The sequence below is a fragment of the Pelophylax lessonae genome, assembly GCF_965119305.1.
Source record: "Pelophylax lessonae genome assembly, chromosome: 9".
NCBI classification, from domain to species: Eukaryota; Metazoa; Chordata; class Amphibia; order Anura; family Ranidae; genus Pelophylax; species Pelophylax lessonae.
This window is the reverse complement of record NC_138776.1, coordinates 146,587,698-146,610,545: the sequence shown is the minus strand read 5'-3', so window position 1 is coordinate 146,610,545 and position 22,848 is coordinate 146,587,698. Positions and strand designations below refer to the sequence as shown.

At 47.7% G+C, this 22,848-nt stretch overlaps 1 protein-coding gene across 1 annotated transcript in view; it reads right to left on the bottom strand.

Moving 5' to 3' along the window:
* Positions 1 to 9,631: 9,631 nt before the first annotated feature.
* Positions 9,632 to 22,848, bottom strand: part of EIF4EBP2 (eukaryotic translation initiation factor 4E binding protein 2) — a 74,467-nt gene continuing 61,250 nt past the window's right edge. The window contains exon 3 of the mRNA XM_082266855.1: positions 9,632 to 10,048. Within this exon, the coding sequence (XP_082122981.1) occupies positions 10,017 to 10,048 (32 nt within the window). The 3' untranslated portion in view covers positions 9,632 to 10,016. The remainder of the gene's footprint in view (positions 10,049 to 22,848) is intronic.

Genomic DNA, 22,848 nt, shown 5'->3' with positions numbered 1-22,848 from the left:
GAAAGGGGGGGGGGGAGGGAGAAGAAGAAAGAGAGGGGGGGGAGAAGAAGAAAGAGGGGGGGGGGAGAGAAGAAGAAAGAGGGGGGGGGGGAGAGAAGAAGAAAGAGGGGGGGGGAGGGAGAAGAAGAAAGAGGGGGGGGGGGAGGGAGAAGAAGAAAGAGGGGGGGGGGGGAGGGAGAAGAAGAAAGAGGGGGGGGGAGGGAGAAGAAGAAAGAGGGGGGGGGGGAGGGAGAAGAAGAAAGAGGGGGGGGGGGAGGGAGAAGAAGAAAGAGGGGGGGGGGGAGGGAGAAGAAGAAAGAGGGGGGGGGGAGGGAGAAGAAGAAAGAGGGGGGGGGAGGGAGAAGAAAGAGGGGGGGGGGAGAGAAGAAGAAAGAGGGGGGGGGGGGGGGGGGAGAGAGAAGAAGAAAGAGGGGGGGGGGGAGAAGAAGAAAGAGGAGGGGGGGGGGAGAAAAAAAAAAAGCTTGCACACGCCTATGGGGCAGTCCCCCCCGATGTATAGTCCCACTTCCTGCTATAACTATTCCGTTTTGTAACAAACAGTGTCCGAAGAAAAGAAACCCAACTCCAAAGAGGTGCAGGTGCTGTGTCCGTCAAACAAATTAGAGAAACTGATTTAACGGTAAGTCTAAAATCCCATTTTCTTTCGCTCATTGACAGACAACTCTTCATCTTCATGACAGTAGGGGCATCCTAAAGCAGTGTCAAACATGAAGGGTGGGAATAGCAGAAAACAAAACTTCCCCAAGGCTAAACAGCCAACCAGGGAACTTGGAGCACATTTGAAAAAACAAAAACACCCTCAAAAGAGGACAAGTCCTCTAAATAGCAGCTTGCAAAAGTTTGTGGCCAAAAGAAGCATCCGCAGATGCCAACACATCCACTTTATAACACGTGAATGTGTGTACAGACGACCAGGTGGCCGCCTTGCAAACTTGCACCACTAACGCCTGATGACGGAAGGCACAGGAGGCACTAAGCACCAAAGTAGAGTGCACCCCGATATGGAAAACGAGAAACCTGACCGTTAATAGAAAAAGCCTGAACCGCAGTCTGTCTGATCCATCTGGAAATGGTCACAGCAGAAGCAGTCAGCCCCTTCCAAAGTCCATCCATAATGAGAAATAGAGAGTCTGACTTCCGAAACAACTCCGTAGCTGTCAGATACGCCCAAATTGCCCAACCCCGATCCAGGGAATGCAAGGCAACTTCCTTAGGATGTTTAGGCTTGGGACACAGGGAGGGCAACACAATGTCTTCATTAAGATGAAAATCTGAGACAACCTTTAGAAGGAACGATGGATATGGCCTAGTGAACCACTAGGTAAGGTGAACAACAAGACAGCACCACCAGATCAGACACCCTGCAGGCAGAAGTAATAGCCACCAAAAAGGCCACGCTCTGGGACAATGTAAGCAGGGGAATCGCCAAAATATTTTCAAAGGGAGGTTTCTGGAGAACGGACAGCACCAAATTGAGATCACACAGCGTCAATGGAGACCGCACCGGAGAAACCAATATCTCACTCCCTGAAGAAAGGTACGCACCAAGGAGTGTGTGGCCAACGGACGTTGAAAGAAAAATCGGCAAGACCACAACCTGGCCTTTGATGGTAATGAAGGCCAAACGCTGCTCAACCCCTCGCTGGATGAATGCCAAGATCCAAGTCACCGAAAAGAGCGAGGGTAAACCTGCAGGGATTCACACCATGAAATGAATGTCTTATAAAGGACGATGGTAAATCTTCCTAGAAGTAGAATTTCTAGCTTGTATGAAGATTGTCCGAGAGGAAGTCTCCAAGGAGCATCAGCCGTATCAGTTCAACATACCACAACCAGCAAGGCTGGTCTGGAGCCACTAGAAAGACGGGAATCCTTTGCTGCCTCGATCCTGCACAGGAGTCATGGGAGAAGTTTAAGAGGAGGAAAAGGCATAAATCAGGCAATATGGACACCAAGGAGCCACTAATGCGTCTGGCAGAGGATCCCGAGACCATGCCACAAACCTTTGTACCTTCCGGGGAATGTCTACAGCATAGAAGGCTGAAACGATCATTCTACCCACCTTAGAATGCCGGCTACTTCCGGATCTGCCAGAACACTTCTTGTGCCCCCGTGGTGATTGACATAGGCCACGGCCGTGGCATTGTCTGATTGAATTCATACCAGATACACCTGAAGACGAATTGTCCAATGATATAGACAATGTCTGACCGCTTGGAGTTCTAGTACATTGAGCGGCAGTCTGGACTTTTCCAAGTCCAGAAACCCTGAGCACAAGCTGTGCCGAGGACGCATCCCCACCTGCACAGGCTGGCATCCATGGTGACAACCACCCAGTAACGGGGAAGGATTTCCGTGTCATAGTGCCGGAGAACGAAGCCACATCGAGACTGGATTCTTGTCCCATGTCACCAGAATCGTTTTGTAGAGATCTCATGTGGAACTGCCAAAAAAAAAAAAAAAAAAAGACACCATCAGGCCCAACACCCACATGCAAGCCAAGGGAGATGAGCGTCTGCTGGACAACAGAAGCTGAATTGTCTGCTGCAATTTCTGCAGTTTTTCCAGAGGAAGCAACACTCTGGTTCTGTCCACAGAACGAATATCTAGGTGGATTCGACTTCAGCCAAAGCAGACTTCTGAAGGTTCAGAATCCAACCAAACTCCCTCCAAAATCGAAGAGCAATCTCCAAGGCGTTCAGAGCAGTTTCAGGTACCCTAATATCACGAATCCCCTGCTGATGCAACAATGCTAGCACCAGGGTCAGCACTGGTGAAGACCTAAGAAGCGGAGGAAAGACCACAGGGTTAATGGCACAAACTGATAATGCTCTTCCCCCACGGCAACGCGGAGGAAGCGCTGATGAGCGGCGAATATTGGACTGTAAAGGTAGGCATCCTTGATGTCGGCAGAAGCGAGAAAATCCCCAGATGCAGGGACTCCACTACCGTGCCACTGAACTCCATTCGGAACTTCTGTACCCACATAAAGCAGCTTAGCGCCTTGAGGTCCAGAATTGGATGTATTTTACTATAAACAGATTTGAGTAAAACCCTGAAAACATTCCAAAGCCGGAACAATCAGCCCATGAAGTAACAAGTCTTACACTGCCCAAAAGTGACCCTGTAAGCAATCATGGGACAAGTGGAGATTATAAGGGAAGAACCTTTCCTGAGGAAAAGACCAAAACTCGATCTTGGAGCCTGACTGAATGACTGTGTGGGCCCACTTGACCTGTTCCAGATAGGACCACAGATCTTCATATTAGCGAAGACACACCCACCCCAGATACTGGTGAGGGTGCCCCTTCACGCAGAGAAAACCTTGTCCGCAGGTCTGAAGAGCCCCTTGTGGTTTACCAGACCAGGTTCCCTTGGAACCACCGGGGAAGGCCCTGAAGGACTCATCCCTTGAGGGACAAAAAAAATGCTTATGACCCAGGAAGAATGGTCCACATCTACAACAGGGCTCCTTGCCCTTGCTAGCCTGTGGGAAAATACTCGCCTGCTGGCCATACTGGGGGGGGGGGGGGGGGGGGTAACTCTCTGGATCTAGATTATCCAATCCGTCGCCCAGTCCGGCAGTTGATTGTTTTGTTTTGTTCCTGTGAGAATCTACTAAGACAAGAAAAAAATAAAAATATTGTCAGGACCAGAGATCCCAGCAAGGAATTTAAAAAAAAAACCGGAGTGCCTATAGCTGAGTGTGGGTGTATACCCCCCCCCCCCCAGGACCGCCCATAGGCATCGTCAAGCTTTTTCCTGCCTAGTGTCCTACTCCTGTAGGGGGCAGTATAACTCAATGGTTAAAAGGAATCTAGTAGTTCATCAGTGAGCGAATGAGAAATTTTTTTTTTTTTTTCAGGGTGCTCTAAGGTCCAAATACAATTTCTAGGAGGTTTCATAAAGCACAGCAAATTGTACATTTCTTACTTCAGTCTCACTTTGATTTAATCAATTGGCCGCACGGTTGTAGTTGATTTAGCTATATGTGCAATAAAATGGCCCCAGGTTGTAGTATAAGCTAAAGCCCAGCCTTTAAATCTGTTTGGGAACAGCCACCCTTCCTTGTTATGCTCTAACCTGCTTGTGCTATTGTGTCTATCATTTTAAGATAAAGATCAAATAATCATAGCCAGGAATTTAAAAATGCTGATAGTAACTAAGATCCTTACTAGATATCCAAAAAGTGGTTGAATAGGTTTGCAGAATCGCATTATCCTCTGACACCAGAATTACACAATGGGCCTGTAAACAGGATTATGTGGCTTTGACAAATTTTCCTCTTATTAAAAGGGGAGAAATATGAGTGGCAGCAGTAGGCAGAGTAAAGATTGAGCCAATGAAAGTGTTTACCGGTTTGTCTTTCAAGCATATCTAAGCCCAATAGGTCACCAGGTCTTAGATGAGATGCCTAGATTTTTCGTTTACAGATTTCCAGCTGCTTCAAAAGGGAAAACACTTCCTGTCTCCAGACAGTTATGGTCACTCATCACACCTGGTTAAGACTACAAACCTTGGTTCCTTTCCATTACATGGTGGTGGGGAGAATGGATAACATTGCTATTGCTTTTGGTGCTGTTTGTAACAAGAGCACTTCATTTCTGGGAAGAGAAACAGGAATTTTCTGTCTCTGCCGAATAGGTTTACCCAGAAAAATGAAGCCACCACATCAACGCTGCAATAGAGTCCATTTTTGCTCTTGAAGGTCATATAATTCAACAGAAAAAATGCCTCTTTACCATTAGACATATGTGTTCAATGGTAGGGAGCACATTAAACCTTTACATAATGGTGTATTACAAATAAAGATTGCATATAAAAAAATATCAGATGTTAAAAAAAAAAAAAAAAAAAAGAAACACGACAAGACAGTTTCAGAATAATCCTCATTTTTTTAATTTACAAGGTTTGGTGGTAAAAGGTCAATTCGGCAAAATAGTGCTCACTGGCTTCTCAAACAAAGAAAGCATTTATCATGTACACTTGCTGACCCCTGCAGGCTATTTTGCTAACTGCAAAAATCCACAACCTTGCACCATTACCAGAAGAAGGCTACATTACACCTTTTACTACGGTAACACAGTGATTCCACTGGTTCCCTATTGAATTGATAGCTGCATCCATAGGAATATTTGTTCAGCACACACAAAATGGCTTCCTCCGCTTGACAAGGGCTTTAATGAGATGTCTACCTCCAAAAGATTAGTCAGTTGAAAAGCTAACTCTGTTCATTTTAAAAGCTCCTTAAAGTTTTTAACTTGGCCCTTTGATTAAACAACAAGCAGAGTTAAGAGATGTGTAGAAATAAAGGCCACTGGCCATTACATTTCTACAGTGAAATAAATGGTAAATCCTTTCAGAACAGATGTTTCTGTTTTATTCAGCAGCCAATTCTTTCACATCTCTCATTTACTGCAGAAAGCTGCTCTACCAATAGTTTCAAGTTCCACTGAACACTGCTTAAGCCTGGCTTGATAATTGCACAAAATAAGCCCCTTTCACACTGGTGTGCTTTTGCTGCACTTTTCCAGGACAACAAAAGCACATGAAAACTATTCTGTTGGATCCTACGTAACTGTTGACAATGCAGGTGCTCTGCATTTTCAAAGTCCTGCATGCTGCATCTTCAGTAGTTTTTCAAAAGCATACCAAAAAAGGCACCTTTTGTCTTGTAAGTCAATGGAAACGCAGCAAAAGCATATCAAATGCCCTAATTCTGCACAAAGGCACATCAGTACGAAAGGGCCCTAAAAGATCTAGGAGGTTCAAATTCAACATTTTGGAGCCTGTCAAAATAGTTTTATCCCAAAAGTCCACTTTAACATAACCAATCTTAAAAGTGTTCCCTCCACCCTCATAATACTTATGTAAAAAAGATATATACGCCTTACTTATTTTCAGGCTGTTTCATGCATTTCCTGTGTGTTAGCCAGCAGTGGCTGCAGTAGAGGGAGTGCAGAGAGCAGAAGGCCGATGGCCCATAGGAGGCTATGGGTGACATGAAAAACGGCAAGTAAAGTCTGAGCAGTGGAGAACCTTCTCCCCTGCAGCCAGCACTGGATGTCCTGGGACAGCACATGACTGGAGCGGCCTGAAAATAGGCAAGTATATACACATTACATTAGGTGTGTCAGTATAGGTATTAGAAGGGTAAGGGAGCACTAAGGTTTAGGCCAGGTTGACACTAGCTGCCACTCGCAGCAGAGGGTCTGCTGTGTCCCTGTTCTCCGTTTCAGGTGTGAATCAGGTTAGAATTTTTGCCTGAATTTTGACCTGAAGCGGAGCCAAAGATGCACAGGACCCTTTTCCAGTGTGAACCACAGCTGCCCCAGAGCTGTGTGAACTGGCTCCATTGAGAGCCAGTCATAGTCTCATGTCATACGAATTGGAATGCGGGAAAACCCACATCCAATTCGCATAAGTATGAACCCTTGCCTCAGCCTACACCATTTTAAAAAGGTGGACAACCCTATTAAATTGGTCACAAAAAAATAAAATGTGGAGAATTTAATCACCCTAGTAATGCAGCTTGCATGTTTTTCATACCAATTCCATTTTGTCTGTCAACAAAAAGTATTACTGATGCAGTTTTACAGTCCTTCACAAGTGTGTAAAATTCTGTACACTGTATAACAGATTCGAGTAACTATATACATTAATTTTTTAAATGGTCTGGCTGACCTGGGCAAAAGCAAAGCAAGTTTTTTTCGGTTTTATTTTTTTGATATACCTGAGTTTTGCAAACAAATCTGCATAAGGTCAGAATAAACATTTGCAGCCAGCCTTAGGCTTGCGACGGCAAACAGGGGCACAGAGTCTAGAAATTATATTTGTCTCGTCACCCAAAATAAAACAAAAATGGTCAAAAATGATGTACTGTCATGGTCGCTCTTCTGTCATTAGCACCTTTCACTCTATCCCTTTATTTTCTGTTGTGGGAGGTGTTCCCACTATATACATTTTGTATCCTACAAGTTAAAGAAATTTGGTACAACGTGAAAGCAATCTAAAAGTTTGCTTCCATCACAGCTTCCCTTAGTTCATGCATACTATTGTGTGTTTTGTTTTAGGGCTTTTGCTGTATACCAATCTAGCCACCAATTTTTTAAAAAAATTGAGAAAGTAGCTTTTAATTCTTTTGGTTCAATAAATTCTTTAAAATTGTATATTCAAAAAAGGTACTGCCTAAAGGAAAGTTCCATTAAGCACTTAGGTGAATTGGGTAAGGTGAGTAATGTGCAAACATGCACCACAGTGCACTACTTAAACTGGGGTGGGGGCCCACATGCTTGCAGCGGGTAGTTAAAGCAGAGCTCCAGGCTCCTTCAGAAAAAAAATAAATAAAAGTTAGCAGCTACAAATCCTTTAGCTGCTGACTTTTATTAGGACACTTACCTGCCCACAAATCCAGCAGTGTCTTGTGGGAGGCGGGTACCTCTCAAAACCAGGTACACCCCCCCCCCCCCCCCAAGTTGCAGCATTCTTCTCTCCAATGCTCCAGGTTGTGCACAGGCAATCTGCATCCTTGCTTACAATGGAATCGGGCACACAGATGTAGGAACTCCTAAACTTAAGCACCACTGCAAATGTATTTTTCCTGCCAGGACTGGGGCTTTAAATAAAGTCCACTGGCTCCAACAGACATAAAAGGCCATTTGAAGTCCGATACTCGAGCCAGAAAATGCCAAGAGGCTCAGGACTGCAGGAGCCATGATTTTACTGAGTTCTTGGTGGAAAAGGGGACACAAAGCAGGCGTTTGTTACCTTACACATTCCACTGATCAGTTAACGGATTAGTCCTTTATTACGTTTTATCTTCACTGAGCCAAACCATATGAAGCCCTTCACACCTCTGCTACCGATACTTACAAAGTCAAACAAGAACATTCCACTTGCAAGGCTGAAGATGGAATTTCTGCACCAGTGATGTACACCTTTCCTTCCCAGCTAGCGTTTGTTCTGACAAGGTAAGGTTTTAAACATGTTGCTGGAAACTAAGTCTCAGTTTAGTAGAAAACAAAAATCCCGTAAAATGAGATGTGGCTGACCAGCACAATAACAATCTGAGCCCAATAAATTCTCCTTAACATCAGCACTTTGTCAAAGGAAGGGGGAAACAAAAAAAAAAAAAAAAAAAACAAACAATGGATAGGGCCCTCTCCACAAAGTAAACTGGAAGAAACGTGAATTGCCCTCATCCTTTCCCTCAGCAGTCTATAGGCATATGCAGGTTTGCATACTCAAGTATACAAACGCTAAAGTAATAACATCTCCTGACAGCAGTTAACAATTCATCATTCACATTTAAAAAAAAAAAACCAACATATTTAAATAGGTACATTTTGTAGCACATACAGGTAATTAAATTCATTGTGAAATATATCTTGAATGTACATTGGAAAAAAGCAAACCAAGCTAAATAAAGCAGGCATTGTTTGGTTGTGTTTTAATGTTTTTAAACTTTTTTGTCATAAGTTCACCTTTGTTTAAAATGTCCCATGAAAAGATTTGCTCCATACAATTAAGGAGAGAAAATAGTTGAACAGCATATAGAATGGGGAAAGCAGTACAACAAAGGGGGTTACCTGAAGAGGCTGGCAAAGACCCACAAAGTTTGTTTATCCCTGCATTTTAATCATTTTCCAGCAACAGCTGTAAATACTACAAATGGAACCACTAATTAGTTGGCACTATCGCATTCTAAGATTGTCCACCATTTTGGATTGTATAATGCTGAAAGTAACATGAATTAAAAAAAAAAAAAATAATAAAGTTTTAACAGCAATCCAGAAAAAAAAAAATGATGCAAACTTTATTAGCACCCAATTCACGTCGGGCCTTCGCTAAATTTTGATCAAGTTTGGCCAAAATATTTTTTTCTTTACTGCTGCTCCATATGAAAAGAATTGAATTTGTGGACACTTGGTGGTTTACAAACTGGTTAACGATCAAGCCAAACATGCCAAGAAAAAAAAAAAAAAAAAAAAAATGTATATACAGACTGAATATGGTCAAAAATAAATCCATGCTCTTTCTGGGTCATGCAATTTTTGGTTACAGCTTTAACACTATTTAAGGGAGGAACAAAAAAAAAAAAACCCCAAAAACAGCATATCCTTTATAATATGCAAACTGAAGCGACACCTTTACAGTGGTGCCACACCAAAATCTCATGGATGACCCAGAAGTACATGGATGAAATGATGACATCTGCCATAAACAGCACATCACTAATACATTAAACCAGGTTTCTGGGAAGGAAAACTGTTTTAGCCACTTCCTTGTCCTTCCTTCATTACGTGACTGACAGGATAAACAGGACAAAATATTGGGGGGGAGGCCAAGATCTTTGCTATGAAAACACAAAATAAAGCTCAGATTCCCCACCGAATGCACTTTGAGACAGGCAGCATGCCCATGGCATTTTAAGTATGGGCCTTGTTAATATAGTAAAGATATATAAAAAAAAAAATGTTTTTTTTTTTAATGGGGCTTAATACAAAAAGCGAAGTGCTAACAAAAAGTAGTGGCGAAGGATAGGGCAAGGTTTTTTTTTTTTTGTACCCAGACATGTTTGGTGAGGTACATAGCAACTCGGAGTTGAGGCCTAGCAAACGTTTTCAAACTATTTTTCAAAACTGCAAAAAAAAAAAAAAAAAAAAAGAAGTTGCAATTTCCATTTCTGCCACCCATCATTCACAAGTATTTGCTGAGCTACAGTACAAATTGGCAAATTGTTATATCCCATTTGCCAACATCAAGCCATTGAAATCAGTTACAAGTCCTTTCACCACCTCCACATTTTGTGGTTGGGGTGGGATTAATCATGGGGGAGAAATAAAGAGAAAGGGAAAAGATAAAGGAAGGAGCCTAGTTGCGTTGACCTTTGGCACCAGGAAGGGCAGGTTTCTACGCAAAAGTGCGCCTTTTGACGGATTTCTCATTACATGATCCTATTTGCCAAGCCAGGTGCGCACAAGTCTTGTGAGCGTGCTTGATAGGAATCCTGGAGATTAGATGTCCATTTCAAACTGAGCTTCATCACCTAGAGGAGAAAACAAGGATAAGGAAGGAGATTAGGCAAGGATATGAAAAATTCCTTTTTACATTTACATAAATTAGTAGGCTTGTAGTCTGATAAGAATACTTGGACAGTCCCGAGAACAACAAAATGTCTAAAAGGACGTGGTGCAAGCCCCCAATAGTTGATAACCTAATACTGTAGCAGTTCTCACAGCGGTTTAAAACATACCAATGCAAAAAAATTGGATTTTTTACTTACCGTAAAATCCATTTCTGAGTTCATTGATGGCCACAGCTCTCCATTATTCAGAACTACAGGGTTATATTGCCCCCTACAGGAGTAGGACACTAGGCAGAAAAAAAAAGACTTTGCTATGCCCTATGGGCATTCTTAGGTGGTATACATCCCTCTCTGCTATAGGCCTTCAGTTTAGTAACAAGCAGTGTCAGAATTATTATAACTCCATAGCGGGGTTGGTGCTGTGTCCGTCAATGAACTTAGGGAAATGGATTTTACGTCAAATACAAAAAACTGGATTATTACCGTAAAATCCTTTTCTGTGATGTTCACTGACAGACACAGCTCCACATCTTCCTGACCAATGGGGTTCTGCTGCTCTCCATAGGAGGACACTAGGCAGAAAGAAAATTTTACCTCGCCTATAGGGCAGTCCCAGGGAGTATAACCCCAATTCCTGCTATAGGATCTTCAGTTTTGTAACAAGAGTGTCAGAAGAATAAAAAAACTCAACTCAATAGAGGGGCAGGTGCTGTGTCCGTCAAAGAAAACCAGAAGTATTTCACGGTAAGACAAAAAAAAAAAATTGATTTTCGTCTTACAGTAAAATTCTTCTCTCTGATGTTCATTGACGGACACAACTACAGACATATTCCCAAAAGAAAAGGGCTAAACTCAGCCAACCAGGTAAATCAGGAGCTCGGTCACGAACAACTGAGTTCACGTACCAGGAAAAAAACCTTCAAGAGGCAGAGGACTGCCACAGCAGCCTGAAAAACGTTGCGGCCAAAGGCAGCATCAGCAAATGCAAAAATATCCACCTTTTAAAATCTGGTGAACGTGTGTACAGACGCCCAAGTGGCTGCTTTGCAAACCTGGACCAGACGCCTGATGTCGGAAGGCTCAGAAGTGCCCTTGTGGAATGCGCCTTAACAGGGAAAGGAGGGACCTGACCCTTAATTGAATAGGCATGCACCACAATTTGCCTGATCTATCTGGTAATGGTCGCGGCACAGCAGATGCAGCTTGCCCTTTACGAGGGCCATCTGTGAGGATAAACAAGGAATCTGATTTCCGAAGACTCCGTCGACATCAAGTAAACCCTGATGGCTCGAACCATGTCCAAAGAAAGCAAAGTACCCTTTCGGATGCTTTGGCTTAGAACATAAATTAAGACAATGTGTTGCCTTCGTTAAGTGAAACCCCAAAACGACCTTAGGAAGGAACGACTGACAGGAACGTAGTACCACTGTCCCCATGAACCACCAGGTTAGGCGACCGAAAAAACAACGCGGCCAGTTCAGAAACCCTGCGTGCAGAATAGCTACCAAAAGCGCCACTTTGTGACAAGGTAGGCAAAGGAATATCACAAATATTCTCAAAGAGCGGTCTTTGAAGGACCAACAGCCCCAGGTTAAGGTCCCACGGAGGCACCAGGGACTGCACCGCCGGGGCCAGATGATGAACCCCCTGAACAAAGGTATGAACCAAGGAATTCGCAGCCAACGGCCTTTGGAAGAAGATGGCCAAGTCTGAAATCTGGCCCGTTAATGGTACCCAGAGCCAAATGCTGATCTACACCTCTCTGGGGAAAATCCAGTAGACGTGATACCAAAAAGGGAAAGGGGAGAAACCTCCCTACACTCTCACCAAGTAATATACGATTTCCAAATGCTATGGTAAATCTTCCAAGACGTAGATTTCCTAGCTTTCAACAGAGTAGGAATCACTGATTCCAACAACCCCCTCTCCTTTAACACATGGCTTTCAATAGCCAAGCCGTTAAGGCATAAAGCAGACGATACCGACCTCAGGCAGCCACCAGAGCATCTGCCAGATGATCCCGAGACCTTGCATAGAATCTCAGAACCTTCCGGTCCAGACGAGAAGCCAACAGGTTCACATCGGGGGTCCTCCACCGGAGACAGTCGTTGGTGCCTTCATCCGGAAGTGTTCCATTTGCCCAGGCACAGAGCCTGACAACAGATAGTCCGCCTGCCAATTTTCCACCTCTGGAACGTACACAGCAGAGAACGCTGGAACAAAGCGTTCTGCCCACCTTAGAATACCGGCCACTTTGGCCGCTAGGGCACTTCTTGTGCCCCCTTTGTGATCGATGTATGCCATGCCCTTGGCATTGCCCGATCAAATCCTCACCGGACACCCCTGCAGACAATCTGCCCACTGGGACAGGCATAACCTGATCACTCGAATTTCCAGAATGTTGACCGACAGACTGGATTCCTCCCTGGACAAGAACCCCTCCCCTTCCCAGACAGGCTGGCCTCTGTGGTAACCACTGTCCAGAACGGGGGGGGGGGGGGGGGGGGGGAAGGATTTCACTTGCTGGAGCGCCGGGGAGAGGAGCCACCAAAGCACTCCGACTCAACAAGATTAACTTGTCCAAAAACTGGGGATCCCTGTCCCATTAAGAATCTCCCTTTGCAAGAGTTTGGTATGGAACTGTGCGAATAGAACAGCTTCGAAGGTGGAAAAAAAAATCAGGCCCAGCACTTGCATGCAGAGTGACGACCAACAGTTGGACAGCAGGAGCGGAATCGCATTTTGTAATTTGCAGAGTTTTGTTTCTGGGAGGAACACTCGGGCTGAGGCTCAATCCAGAGTCAGCTTTGTGGAAACAATCAAGGCTGACTTTTGAAAATTCAGAGTCCAGCCGAACACCTGCAGAGTTCTCACTGATGTTATGATCATCCTGCAGGACAGATGATACCACACTCTGAAGAAGATCGTCCAGGTACCCCAGTACCGAAATCCCCGCTGTCTGAGAAAGAATAGCACCTTTGTGAATACCCGAGGAGCGGAAGCGAGACCAAAGGGCAACGCCACAAATTAATAGTGCTCCTCTCCCATGGCAAAACCTAGAATAAAAAAGTTGATACCCGATGTAGATTGGGAGATGAAAGCAAGCGTCCTTGATGTTGGAGGCCAGAAAGTCTACTTAATGGAGAGGCCACAGCCGTACGGGATGGATACCATTCTGATTTTCTGAACCTGCACAAAAGTGGTTCAGGGCCTAGAGATCCAGGATTGGGTGAAACTTCCCCTCCTTTGTGGATACTGTGAAGTTTGAATAAAACCCCTGAAACCGTTCCGACGGTGGAACCGGGACTATTACCCCTTGTAGCAACCATTGCTGCACCGCTCCCGGAAGACATTGAAGCCGATCGGCTGACAGACTCCGATTAAAGGGGAAGAACCTTGCCTGGGGCAAAGAGTTGAAATTTGATTTTGTAAGCTGACCGAATAACTGGGTCTGGAAAGAACCATAGACATCCCCCCACCTCTATAACGCATGAGGGCATCCCTTCAGGCGGAGAATTGCTTGTCCGCGGGGCCGGAAGGACCTGCCTTGGACTTGCCACATCTGGGTCTTTTGGAACCCCCTAAGGGGGAAGAGAAGATTTCGACCCTTTGTCCTGCGCAGGACAAAGGCCGCTTGTGAGCAGAAAAAAAAAAAAAAAAAAAACAGACCACACTTCCGGGCGGGGCTCTCTGCTCTTAGAGACCCACGAAAGCAAGGTGCTCTTGCCTCCTTTGAGCACCTTAATGAAAAAAGGAAAAAACTGAATTTTTGTAAAATCTTACCGTAAAATTCCTTTCTGAGTCCAACAGTCGCCGCCCACTCATACAGTCTTCACCAATGGGGTATTGACTTCCTCTCCTTAGGAGTAGCTAGGCAAAAGACTTGTTAAAACAAAAGCATTTACATAGACACACCCATGGGGGCTGTCCCACTAGTCCAATACCCCTCCTGCAATAGCCATCCCAACTCAGTTTGGTAGCAAGCCGTTAAGTGTATAAGAACCCCAAAAGAGGGGCGGGGGCGGCGACTGTCGGAGGACTCAAAGGAATTTTATGGTAAGATTTTACAAAAATTCTGTTTTCTCTTACGTCCCCCGACAGTCGCCGCCCACTTATACAGTCTTCACCAATGGGGATGTCCCAAAGCAGTGTAGACAGTGTAGAGGCGTGGGAAACACAACCATCAGAAAAGGCAAAGTAGTACCCATATCAGAGAAAGGAACCTTACATGAACAGCAAGGGAACCTTCTGGGCAACAAAAAAAGCTCAACAGGAGCCTGGTAGAGTGCGCCTTGACAGGATCCCGCTCCTTCAACGAATAGGCCTGGACAGTTGTCTGTCTGATCCATTTTGAAATGGTCGCCGCAGACGCAGCCATACCCTTCCGAAGTCCCTCAGGAAGGACAAAGAGAATCCGATTTATGAAAGGATTCAATCGATGACAGATAAACCCTTATCGCCCTGACAACATCCAAGGAATGCAAGGCAATCTCTTTAGGATGCTTAGGATTCGCACAAAGCGAAGGTAAAACAATGTCCTCATTAAGTTGAAAATCCGAAACCACCTTTGGAAGAAAGGACGGGTTAGGTCGCAAGACCACCTTGTCCCTATGAACCACCAGGTAAGGGGAGTGGCAAGTCAACGCCGCCAGTTCCGACACTCTGCGAGCCGAAGTGATCGCTACCAGAAAGGCAACCTTCTGAGACAGCAGAGGCAACTAAATCTCCCTGATGTTTTCAAACGGAGGACGTTGTAACAGGGACAGAACCAAGTTCAAGTCCCATGGAGGTAAGGGCTCCCTTCTAGGAGGGGCCAAGTGACACACACCTTGAATGAAGGTGCGAATCAAGGAATTAGACGCCACAGGGCGTTGGAAAAGAATAGCCAGTGCAGATACCTGGCCCTTAATCGTGGCCAACGCAAGGCACTGGTCCACACCAGACTGGAGGAAAGCCAACACCCTCACCACAGAGTAAGAACGAGGAGAGAAGCCCCTGGACTCACACCAGGCAAAATAAGCTTTCCATGTACGGTAATAAATCTTACCGGACGAGGCTTTTCTAGCCTTGATCAAAGTAGGAATGACCTCTGAGGAGACACCCCTGTCTCTCAAGACCTGGCTTTCAACAGCCATGCCGTTAAAGCCAGCAACTGTAAAGCAGGATGGAAGATCGGTCCCTGAGACAGTAGATCTTCTCGCATTGGCAGCTGCTATGGAGGCTCGACGGCTAGGTGAACAATGTCCGCGTACCAGGACCGGCGTGGCCAGTCCGGCGCCACCAGAATCACCAATGTTGGTTCCGAGGCCAACCTGCGAAGGAACCTGAATCGGAGCCAGCAACTGTAAAGCAGGATGGAAGATCGGTCCCTGAGACAGTAGATCTTCCCGCATTGGCAGCCGCCAAGGATTCTCGGCCAGGTGAACGATGTCCGCGTACCAGGACCGGCGTGGCCAGTCCGGCGCCACCAGAATCACCGAGTGCGGTTCCGAGGCTAACCTGCGAAGGAACCTGGACAACAACTGAATCGAAGGAAAGACATCAGACGATACTGATGCCAAGGGGCCACCAACGCATCCAAGGCGTCTGCCAGAGGATCGCACGTTCTTGCCACGAACCTTTCCACCTTGTGGTTTAGCCGGGACGCGAACAGATCCACGTCCGGGGATCCCCACTTCGCACACAGCATTTGGAAGACCTCCGGGTGCAGGGACCATTCCCCCTGGTCCAGGGTCTGGCGGCCCAGATAGTCGCCTGCCAATTCTCCACACCTGGAATGTGAACTGCTGAAATCACCGGGACATGAGTCTCGGCCCAAGACAGAATGTCGTTCAACTCCCGGGCCGCCCGGGCACTCCTGGTGCCCCCTTGGTGGTTGATGCAAGCCACCGCGGTAGCATTGTCTGTCTGTACCCGAACAGGACGGCCCCGAAGTCGGTCCCACCACTGGAAGAGACAGAGCTTGATCGCTCTTAGTTCCAAAATGTTGATCAGAAGGGAGGATTCCTCCTCCGACCAAGTGCCCTGGGCAGACAGGTTGCCCAGGACTCTACCCCAGCCCAACAGGCTGGCATCCGTGGTAATCACTGTCCACAGTAACGGACGGAAGGAAGGATTTCCCTTCTGACACAGCCGGGGACTGGAGCCACCACAGAAGATCCATTCTGGTCCGGCGACTCAAAGAGACACTCAGATCCAAGGACAGGTAGCCTGTCCCACCTGGCCAGAATCTCCGCTTGAAGAGACCGTGTGTGAAACTGAGCGAAGGGTATCGCCTCGAAGGCCGACACCATCAACCCTAGGGACCGCATGCAGGTCCTGAGTGACGAGGATGGTTGGACCTGATCTCGTCCTGTAACCGAAGGAGACAAGGATGACTTCTGTATGTTGATGGTCCATCCGAACTCCTGGAGCGTCTGTACCGTGGTGGACAGATCGCGCAGTAGGTTCTGGCTGACACTCGATCTTAAGACGAGATAGTCCAGATACCCCAAGACCGCAACGCCCTGTGCCCTTAGCAGGCCCAGAACAGGCACCAGCACTTCGGTAAAGACCCTTGGAGCCGAAGCGAGACCGAAAGGTAACGCCACAAACTGATAGTGGTCCTCCGCGATAGCGAAACGAAGGTACCTCTGGTGACCCTCGAAAATGGGGATGTGTAGGTACGCATCCCCCAGGTCTATAGAGGCCAGGAATTCCCCTGGGCTCAGGGAGGCCACCACCGAGCGGAGAGATTCCATACGGAACTTCCGAACGCGCACAAAGCGGTTCAGCGCTTTAAGGTCCAGAATTGAACGCACCTTGCCCTCCTTTCTGGGCACAGTGAACAGATTGGAATAAAACCCCCGAAACCTGTTCCGATGAGGCACCGGGACAATTACCCCCTGAGCAAGGAGGTCCTGCACCGCTTGCAGGCCCTGCAGGCGCCCTGGGGTTAAATGAAGATTTAGGGAAAAAAATCTGTCTGCCGGCCGGGAAAGGAATTCGATCTTGTACCCTGATCGAATGATTTCCTGAACCCACCTGTCCAGAATGCTGAGCAGCCAAGGTTGGAGGAAACCGCGCAAAAACGTCCCCCCACCCCTGAAATGGGTGAGGGTGCCCCTTCAGGCAGAGGCGGATTGACCCGCCGCACCGGCATTGCCGGACTTCTGCTTGCCCGCCCAGGGCTTCTTCTGGCTACCTTGGCCCTTGAAGGGCTTGCCCTTTGGTTTGATTCCTAAAGGCACGAAAGGACCCTTGATTGGGTCGAGAGGCGGAACCACGCTTGCCACGAAAGGACTTGTTTTTCGGGTTCTGGTGCAGCATGGTGCTCTTGCCCCCCGTGACGCCTTTTACCAAGGTATCCAACGCCTCGCCAAAAAGGCGAGAACCTGCATAAGGAAAATCAGCAACTGTCTTCCGTGATGTCTGGTCAGCCTACCAGCTCTTCAGCCAGATTAGTCGACGGTTAAGCACCGCGACACTCGACGGGCGTGTGGCCAGAGGGGCCTCATTTAAGGCCGCATCGCACAAATACATGACTCCATGGTGAGCCACCAGGACGGACGCAAAAATCGGTTTGAGCAAAGAACACGCCACCGTGTAGGAATGGCGGGCAAGAGACTCCAACCTCCTGTCCGTGGGATCCCGGAACACCGGGTGTCCTCAGTGGGAATCAGAGTAGCCTTGTTTAAGACTGCCACAGTGTGATCCACCTGTGGGGGCACACACACACAGCACGTTTCCGTAGCCGGCGCAAAGGGATAAAGCAGTTTAAACCGGCTAGGTACCGCAAATGGACGTTTTAAAGTGCGCCACAGTTCATTCACAGTGTAACGAAATTCAGCGGGGCAGGGAAAAACCTGTGCCGACTTGCGGGTCCTATGTGTACCAAACAATGACAATGCCCGGAGGAGTGGGCTCATCCTCCAAATGTAGTGTCTCTTTCGTAGAAGAGATCAACTCATCCATAGTTGCGCGTTCAGGTGACCCCGGGGGAGAATCATCAACCCCCTCCACCTCCCCCTCAGACCCCGGAGGGTCCAGGGATGAGCGAGACCCTGAAAAGGGCATGCCCGCCACAGCAGCCACATCACCATCTGAATCAGAGGAGAAAGATAATCTAGGCCTTTTCCTAGCAACACGTTTAGCCATCAGCACCTCATTTTGGACACTAAAGATGCCACTACGGCGACCAAATCAGGTATAACAGGGGGTACAGCAGGACTGGGGTCCCCCACCAGGGCATGAGGGAATTTGCTGTCCTGAGATTCCATTGCCCAAGTTACAGTAAAAAAGTACAAGAAGAGGTACTGGCACTTTAAGATCGCTGCGGAGTGCGCAGCCCACCGCTATATGCACAGTGAACAAAGACCCCCCCCAAAAGGAGACAAAACTGAGCCAGGAAGGATAAAACAAAGAGCTATGGAAGAGACAGTCTGCAGAGCCCCCACAGAGTGTTACCACATCAATCGCTGCTTCAGAGGAAAAGGAAGTGAGGTCATCAGAGGCTGAACTATAAGCTGCAAGACCCAGGGAAAATGGCTGCCCATAGAAGTGAATGGAAGGCTTCGGCAAGATGGCCGCCGAACATGTGCTCGGAACGATCGTTCTGCCACACACAAGATGGCGCCGATGGCACCAAAAAGGTTTTTACCCGCTGCGGTCGCCACACACAGTCTGCACCCCCAAAACACTGCAGTGACACGGGGGAAGGGTCCCCCAAAACCACACAGCACCGCAGCGCATGTACAAGGAGACCCTCGCAGGGATCGCATCAGGGAGCTCCACACAGGCACAGACATAGGGAATACACAGCAACACAGGACTGCCACCCCAGACGGAGGCCCCACATAGAAAGTACTTACCTGTACCGGATGGCGTGGGGTGCCTCTATGAACGGAAAGAGGCTGTCCTCTTCTGACAGGGAATGCCGTTAGCCAGGACACTGCAGCACCGCAGATGTGTCCAGTGAGGTAGCCACCTCACAGGCTGCATCCCTGCTGCGAGCAGGGATGGGTCGTTCATAATGCCAGGACGAACACATAGCTGAACGCTCGATGGCAGGCTGGCCCTCTGCCCAGGAGAACCAGGGCGGTCAGTCCGAATCCCAGCTCCGCAAGAATCCGTCTTCGTCCGAAGATCCGACTAAAAACTAAAGCTGACAAAATAAACAGCTAGTAAATCAAAGAAAACAGATTAGAAAGGCTGAGACTGTAGCCCCAGCACAGGGAAAGCCTAACTACTCCTGACGCTAGGCAGAAACAAACTGAGTTGGGAGGGATCACTGCAGGGGGGTATTGACCAGTGGGACAGTCCCCATAGGTGCGTCTATGCTAAATGCTTTTGTTCTTTTGACTAAGTCTTATGCCTAGCTACTCCTGCGGAGAGGAAGTCAATACCCAATAGTGATGACTTTAGAGGTGGAGGCGACTGTCGGAGGACGTAAGAGAAAGAGGCTTTTGAAGAATAGACAAAACCAAAAAGTCAAATCCCACTGAAGCAATGGGGGAGGGGGGGGGGAATCACCCCGGAGGAGTCATGACAACCCTTGAATAAAGGAGCGATTTAAAGAGGAAGTAATCTCAGCTATAAAAATCAATCTTTTAGAATGTATTAAAAAGGACTTCCAATATTAATACATTACACATAAAATATTTCAATCATAACCTTCTTAAAAAAATATGTTTAAATGTTTTCCTTCTTCCTGCTCTCGGCCGCGCCATGTCATCTCCTGCTTTCTGCTCCCCCTGCGGACGTCGTCATTTCTGCTCTTACTGCATTCTTTGGCTGAAATCTGTGTAATGCTGTACGTTTTTCACTCCCCCTGTGTGACCTCTCTTGTTCACTCCCCCTGTGAGATAAGGAAGCTGGGGGGAAAGGCACAGCTAATCGAGAGACTTCATAGCTATGCCATTTCACACACACAGGGAGACCTGGCATTCTTTTCTTAATGAAACAGCACACATCGTGCAGTGAATTGAATGACAAACTGGGCATGCCCCGATGACGCCATATTTACAGGAAGATTATACAAGTAATCTTTTACAGGCACCAATCTATTGCTTTCTTTAGGCAGATTAGAATGAGCTGAAGTGTAAATGGAGAGTTTACAACCACTTTAAGGTATAAGCAGCCAACGGGCATTGGAAGTACATCAAAGCTGATACATGGCCCTTGATCATGCCCAAGGCCAACCATAGCTCAACTCCTTTCTGCAAGAAAGCCAAGACCCTAGCCCCCGAAAAAAAGGCAAGGGTGCAATGTTTTGCAATTCACACCACAAAATAAATATCTTCCACATGCGATGATAAATCTTTCTGGAAGTCACTGTTCTAGCCCTCAGCAGGGTAGGAAGCACAGACTCAGAGACCGCTATCTCTCAGCACCTGGCCTTCAACAGCCATGGCGTTAAAGCCAGCGACCGAAAAGCAGGATGGAAGATCGGCTCCTGAGACAAGTCCTCCCTCAAAAGGCAACTGCCAGGGAGGCACGACGACCATCTTTACCAGGTCTGCGTACACAGACCGACGAGGCCAGTCTGGAGCCACCAGAATCACCGGAACCGTCTCAGACATCCTGCGGAGAAAACTCAACAGCTGTATCAGAGGGAAGGCATAAATCAGCCGATACTGGCTCCAGGGAGCTACCAATGCGTCAGCCAGAAGATCTCGAGCTCTGGCCACGAACCTTTGCACCTTTGTCCAGCCGTGACACAAACGAACGACCTCCGGGGTCCCCCAACGGACACACCGGAGACTAAACATGTCTGGATGAAGGGACCATTCCCCGTGATCCAAAACCTGCCGACTCAGGTTATCCGCTTGCAAATTCTCCACTCTAGGAATGTGAAATGCGGAGACAACCGGAACCTATCCTGCCCAAGTTGGAAACTCGGCCACCTCCTGGGCCGCCTAGGCACTCTTTGTGCCCCTTTGATGATTGATGTAGGCCACAGCCGTGGCATTGTCCGATTAGATCTGAACCGGGAGACCGCGCAGTCAATTTGTCCAATAGACCAGACAAATCTTGATTGCTCCAAGTACCAGAACATCGATCGGTAAAGACTCCTTGGTCACCCAGACTCCGTGGGCACAGGGGTTGTCCAGCACCCTGTCCCAGCCAGACAGGCATCCGTGGTGACCACCATCCACAGCAGTGGTAGAAAAGACATGCCCCAACTTAGGGCAGGCAACTGAAGCCACCAACAGAGCATTGACCTTTTTGCAGAGGCCTGGAATGAAACTAAGCGAAGATGACCGCCTCGAAGGTCGAAACCATCAGACTCAGGGCTCTCATGCATGTCCGTAGAGAAGAGAGATTGCTTTCCAGCAGCAACCGGATCTCTGCCTGCAACTTTGGAAGTTTGTCCCCGGGAAGAAAGACCCTCGCCGCGGAGAAGTCCAGCGTTAGTCCCAGGTAATCCAGTTGCACCAACAGGGATTTGAAGTTGATGATCCACTCAAACTTTTGAAGGGTCTGAACCATGATTGACAGATTGCCCAACAAGGCTGGGTGAGTGCTTGCTCTCAACAGGAGATCGTCCAGATATCCTAGGATCGCAATCCCTCTTTCGCAGCAATATCAACATGCGGGCCAAAACCTTGGTGAAGACTCTGGGAGCAGAGGCGAAACCAAAAGGGTAACGCCGCAAACTGAAAGTGCTCCTCCCCCACCTCAAAACGGAGATACTCTGGTGTCCCCCGTATATAGGGATGTGCAGATACGCATCTTTGATGTCAATGGAAAATCCCCCTGATCTAAAGATGCTACTACCAACGGAATGGATTCCATCCGAAAATACTGCATTCGCACAAAGCATTTCAGAGATGCACCTTTCCCTCTTTCACCGTGAACAGGTTTGAATAAAAACCTTGAAATCGGTCCTGCGAGGGAACGGACAATTATTCTTGTGCAAGGAGGTCCTGCACTGCCTCCCTGAGATCCTTCAAGCAATCTGGAGACAGACAAAGATTTGAGGGAACTAATCTGTGTGCTGGCCGAGACCGAAATTCGAACTTGTACCCAGAACAAATCGGTTTGTGAATCCATTTGTTCCAGATCAAGGACATCCAGGGTTCCTGAAAGAAAACACAGACATTGCCGCACCCAAGAAAATGGGTGAGGGCGCCCCTTCATGCAGAAGAGGATTTGTCTGCCGAACCGGACTGACTGGTCTTGGGCTTACCCGACCAAGCCCTTTTGCTCCCTCCAGAGGCCTTTAACAGTTTACCTTTCTGTTGTATCCCCAGGATTCGGCCCACACCCCCCCCCAGAGGCCACTAGGGACATGGGGGGGGCTCAGTTTACTCACCATACCATGGACCAGGTGGGCTCCGCTGCAGAACGACCACCTCCCACCCGGAGTGGGGGTGCTGCCAGCCAAGAGGTACACTGCAACTCAGGTCGTCACGTCCCAGCAAGATAAATCAGGGTATGGCTGCAAACCCCGCAGGGTGGGCCACGTCCCAGGCACCCAAGTTAGATTCAGGATCTGAAAAGACAAATGAGGCAGGGGAAGGCAGGGTATGCTTTTTACTAGCCTGCCGCACAAAGGCCACCTCCACCGGGGAAACAAAGGATTCCATGACCGCTGTCAGGGCATCAATGGTTGGTTAGGACCCCGAGGGACCTGCAGCTTCCGATAAGGGGTCAGGTGGGGAAAACATGCGCCTGTGACTACATAAGTAAAAAAAAGGTGACCCACCAAAGTGTCTAGCACCGCTATGGGACACCCCCCACTACGTTGGTAGCGTCACCGGATCACAAGTAAGCAGAGC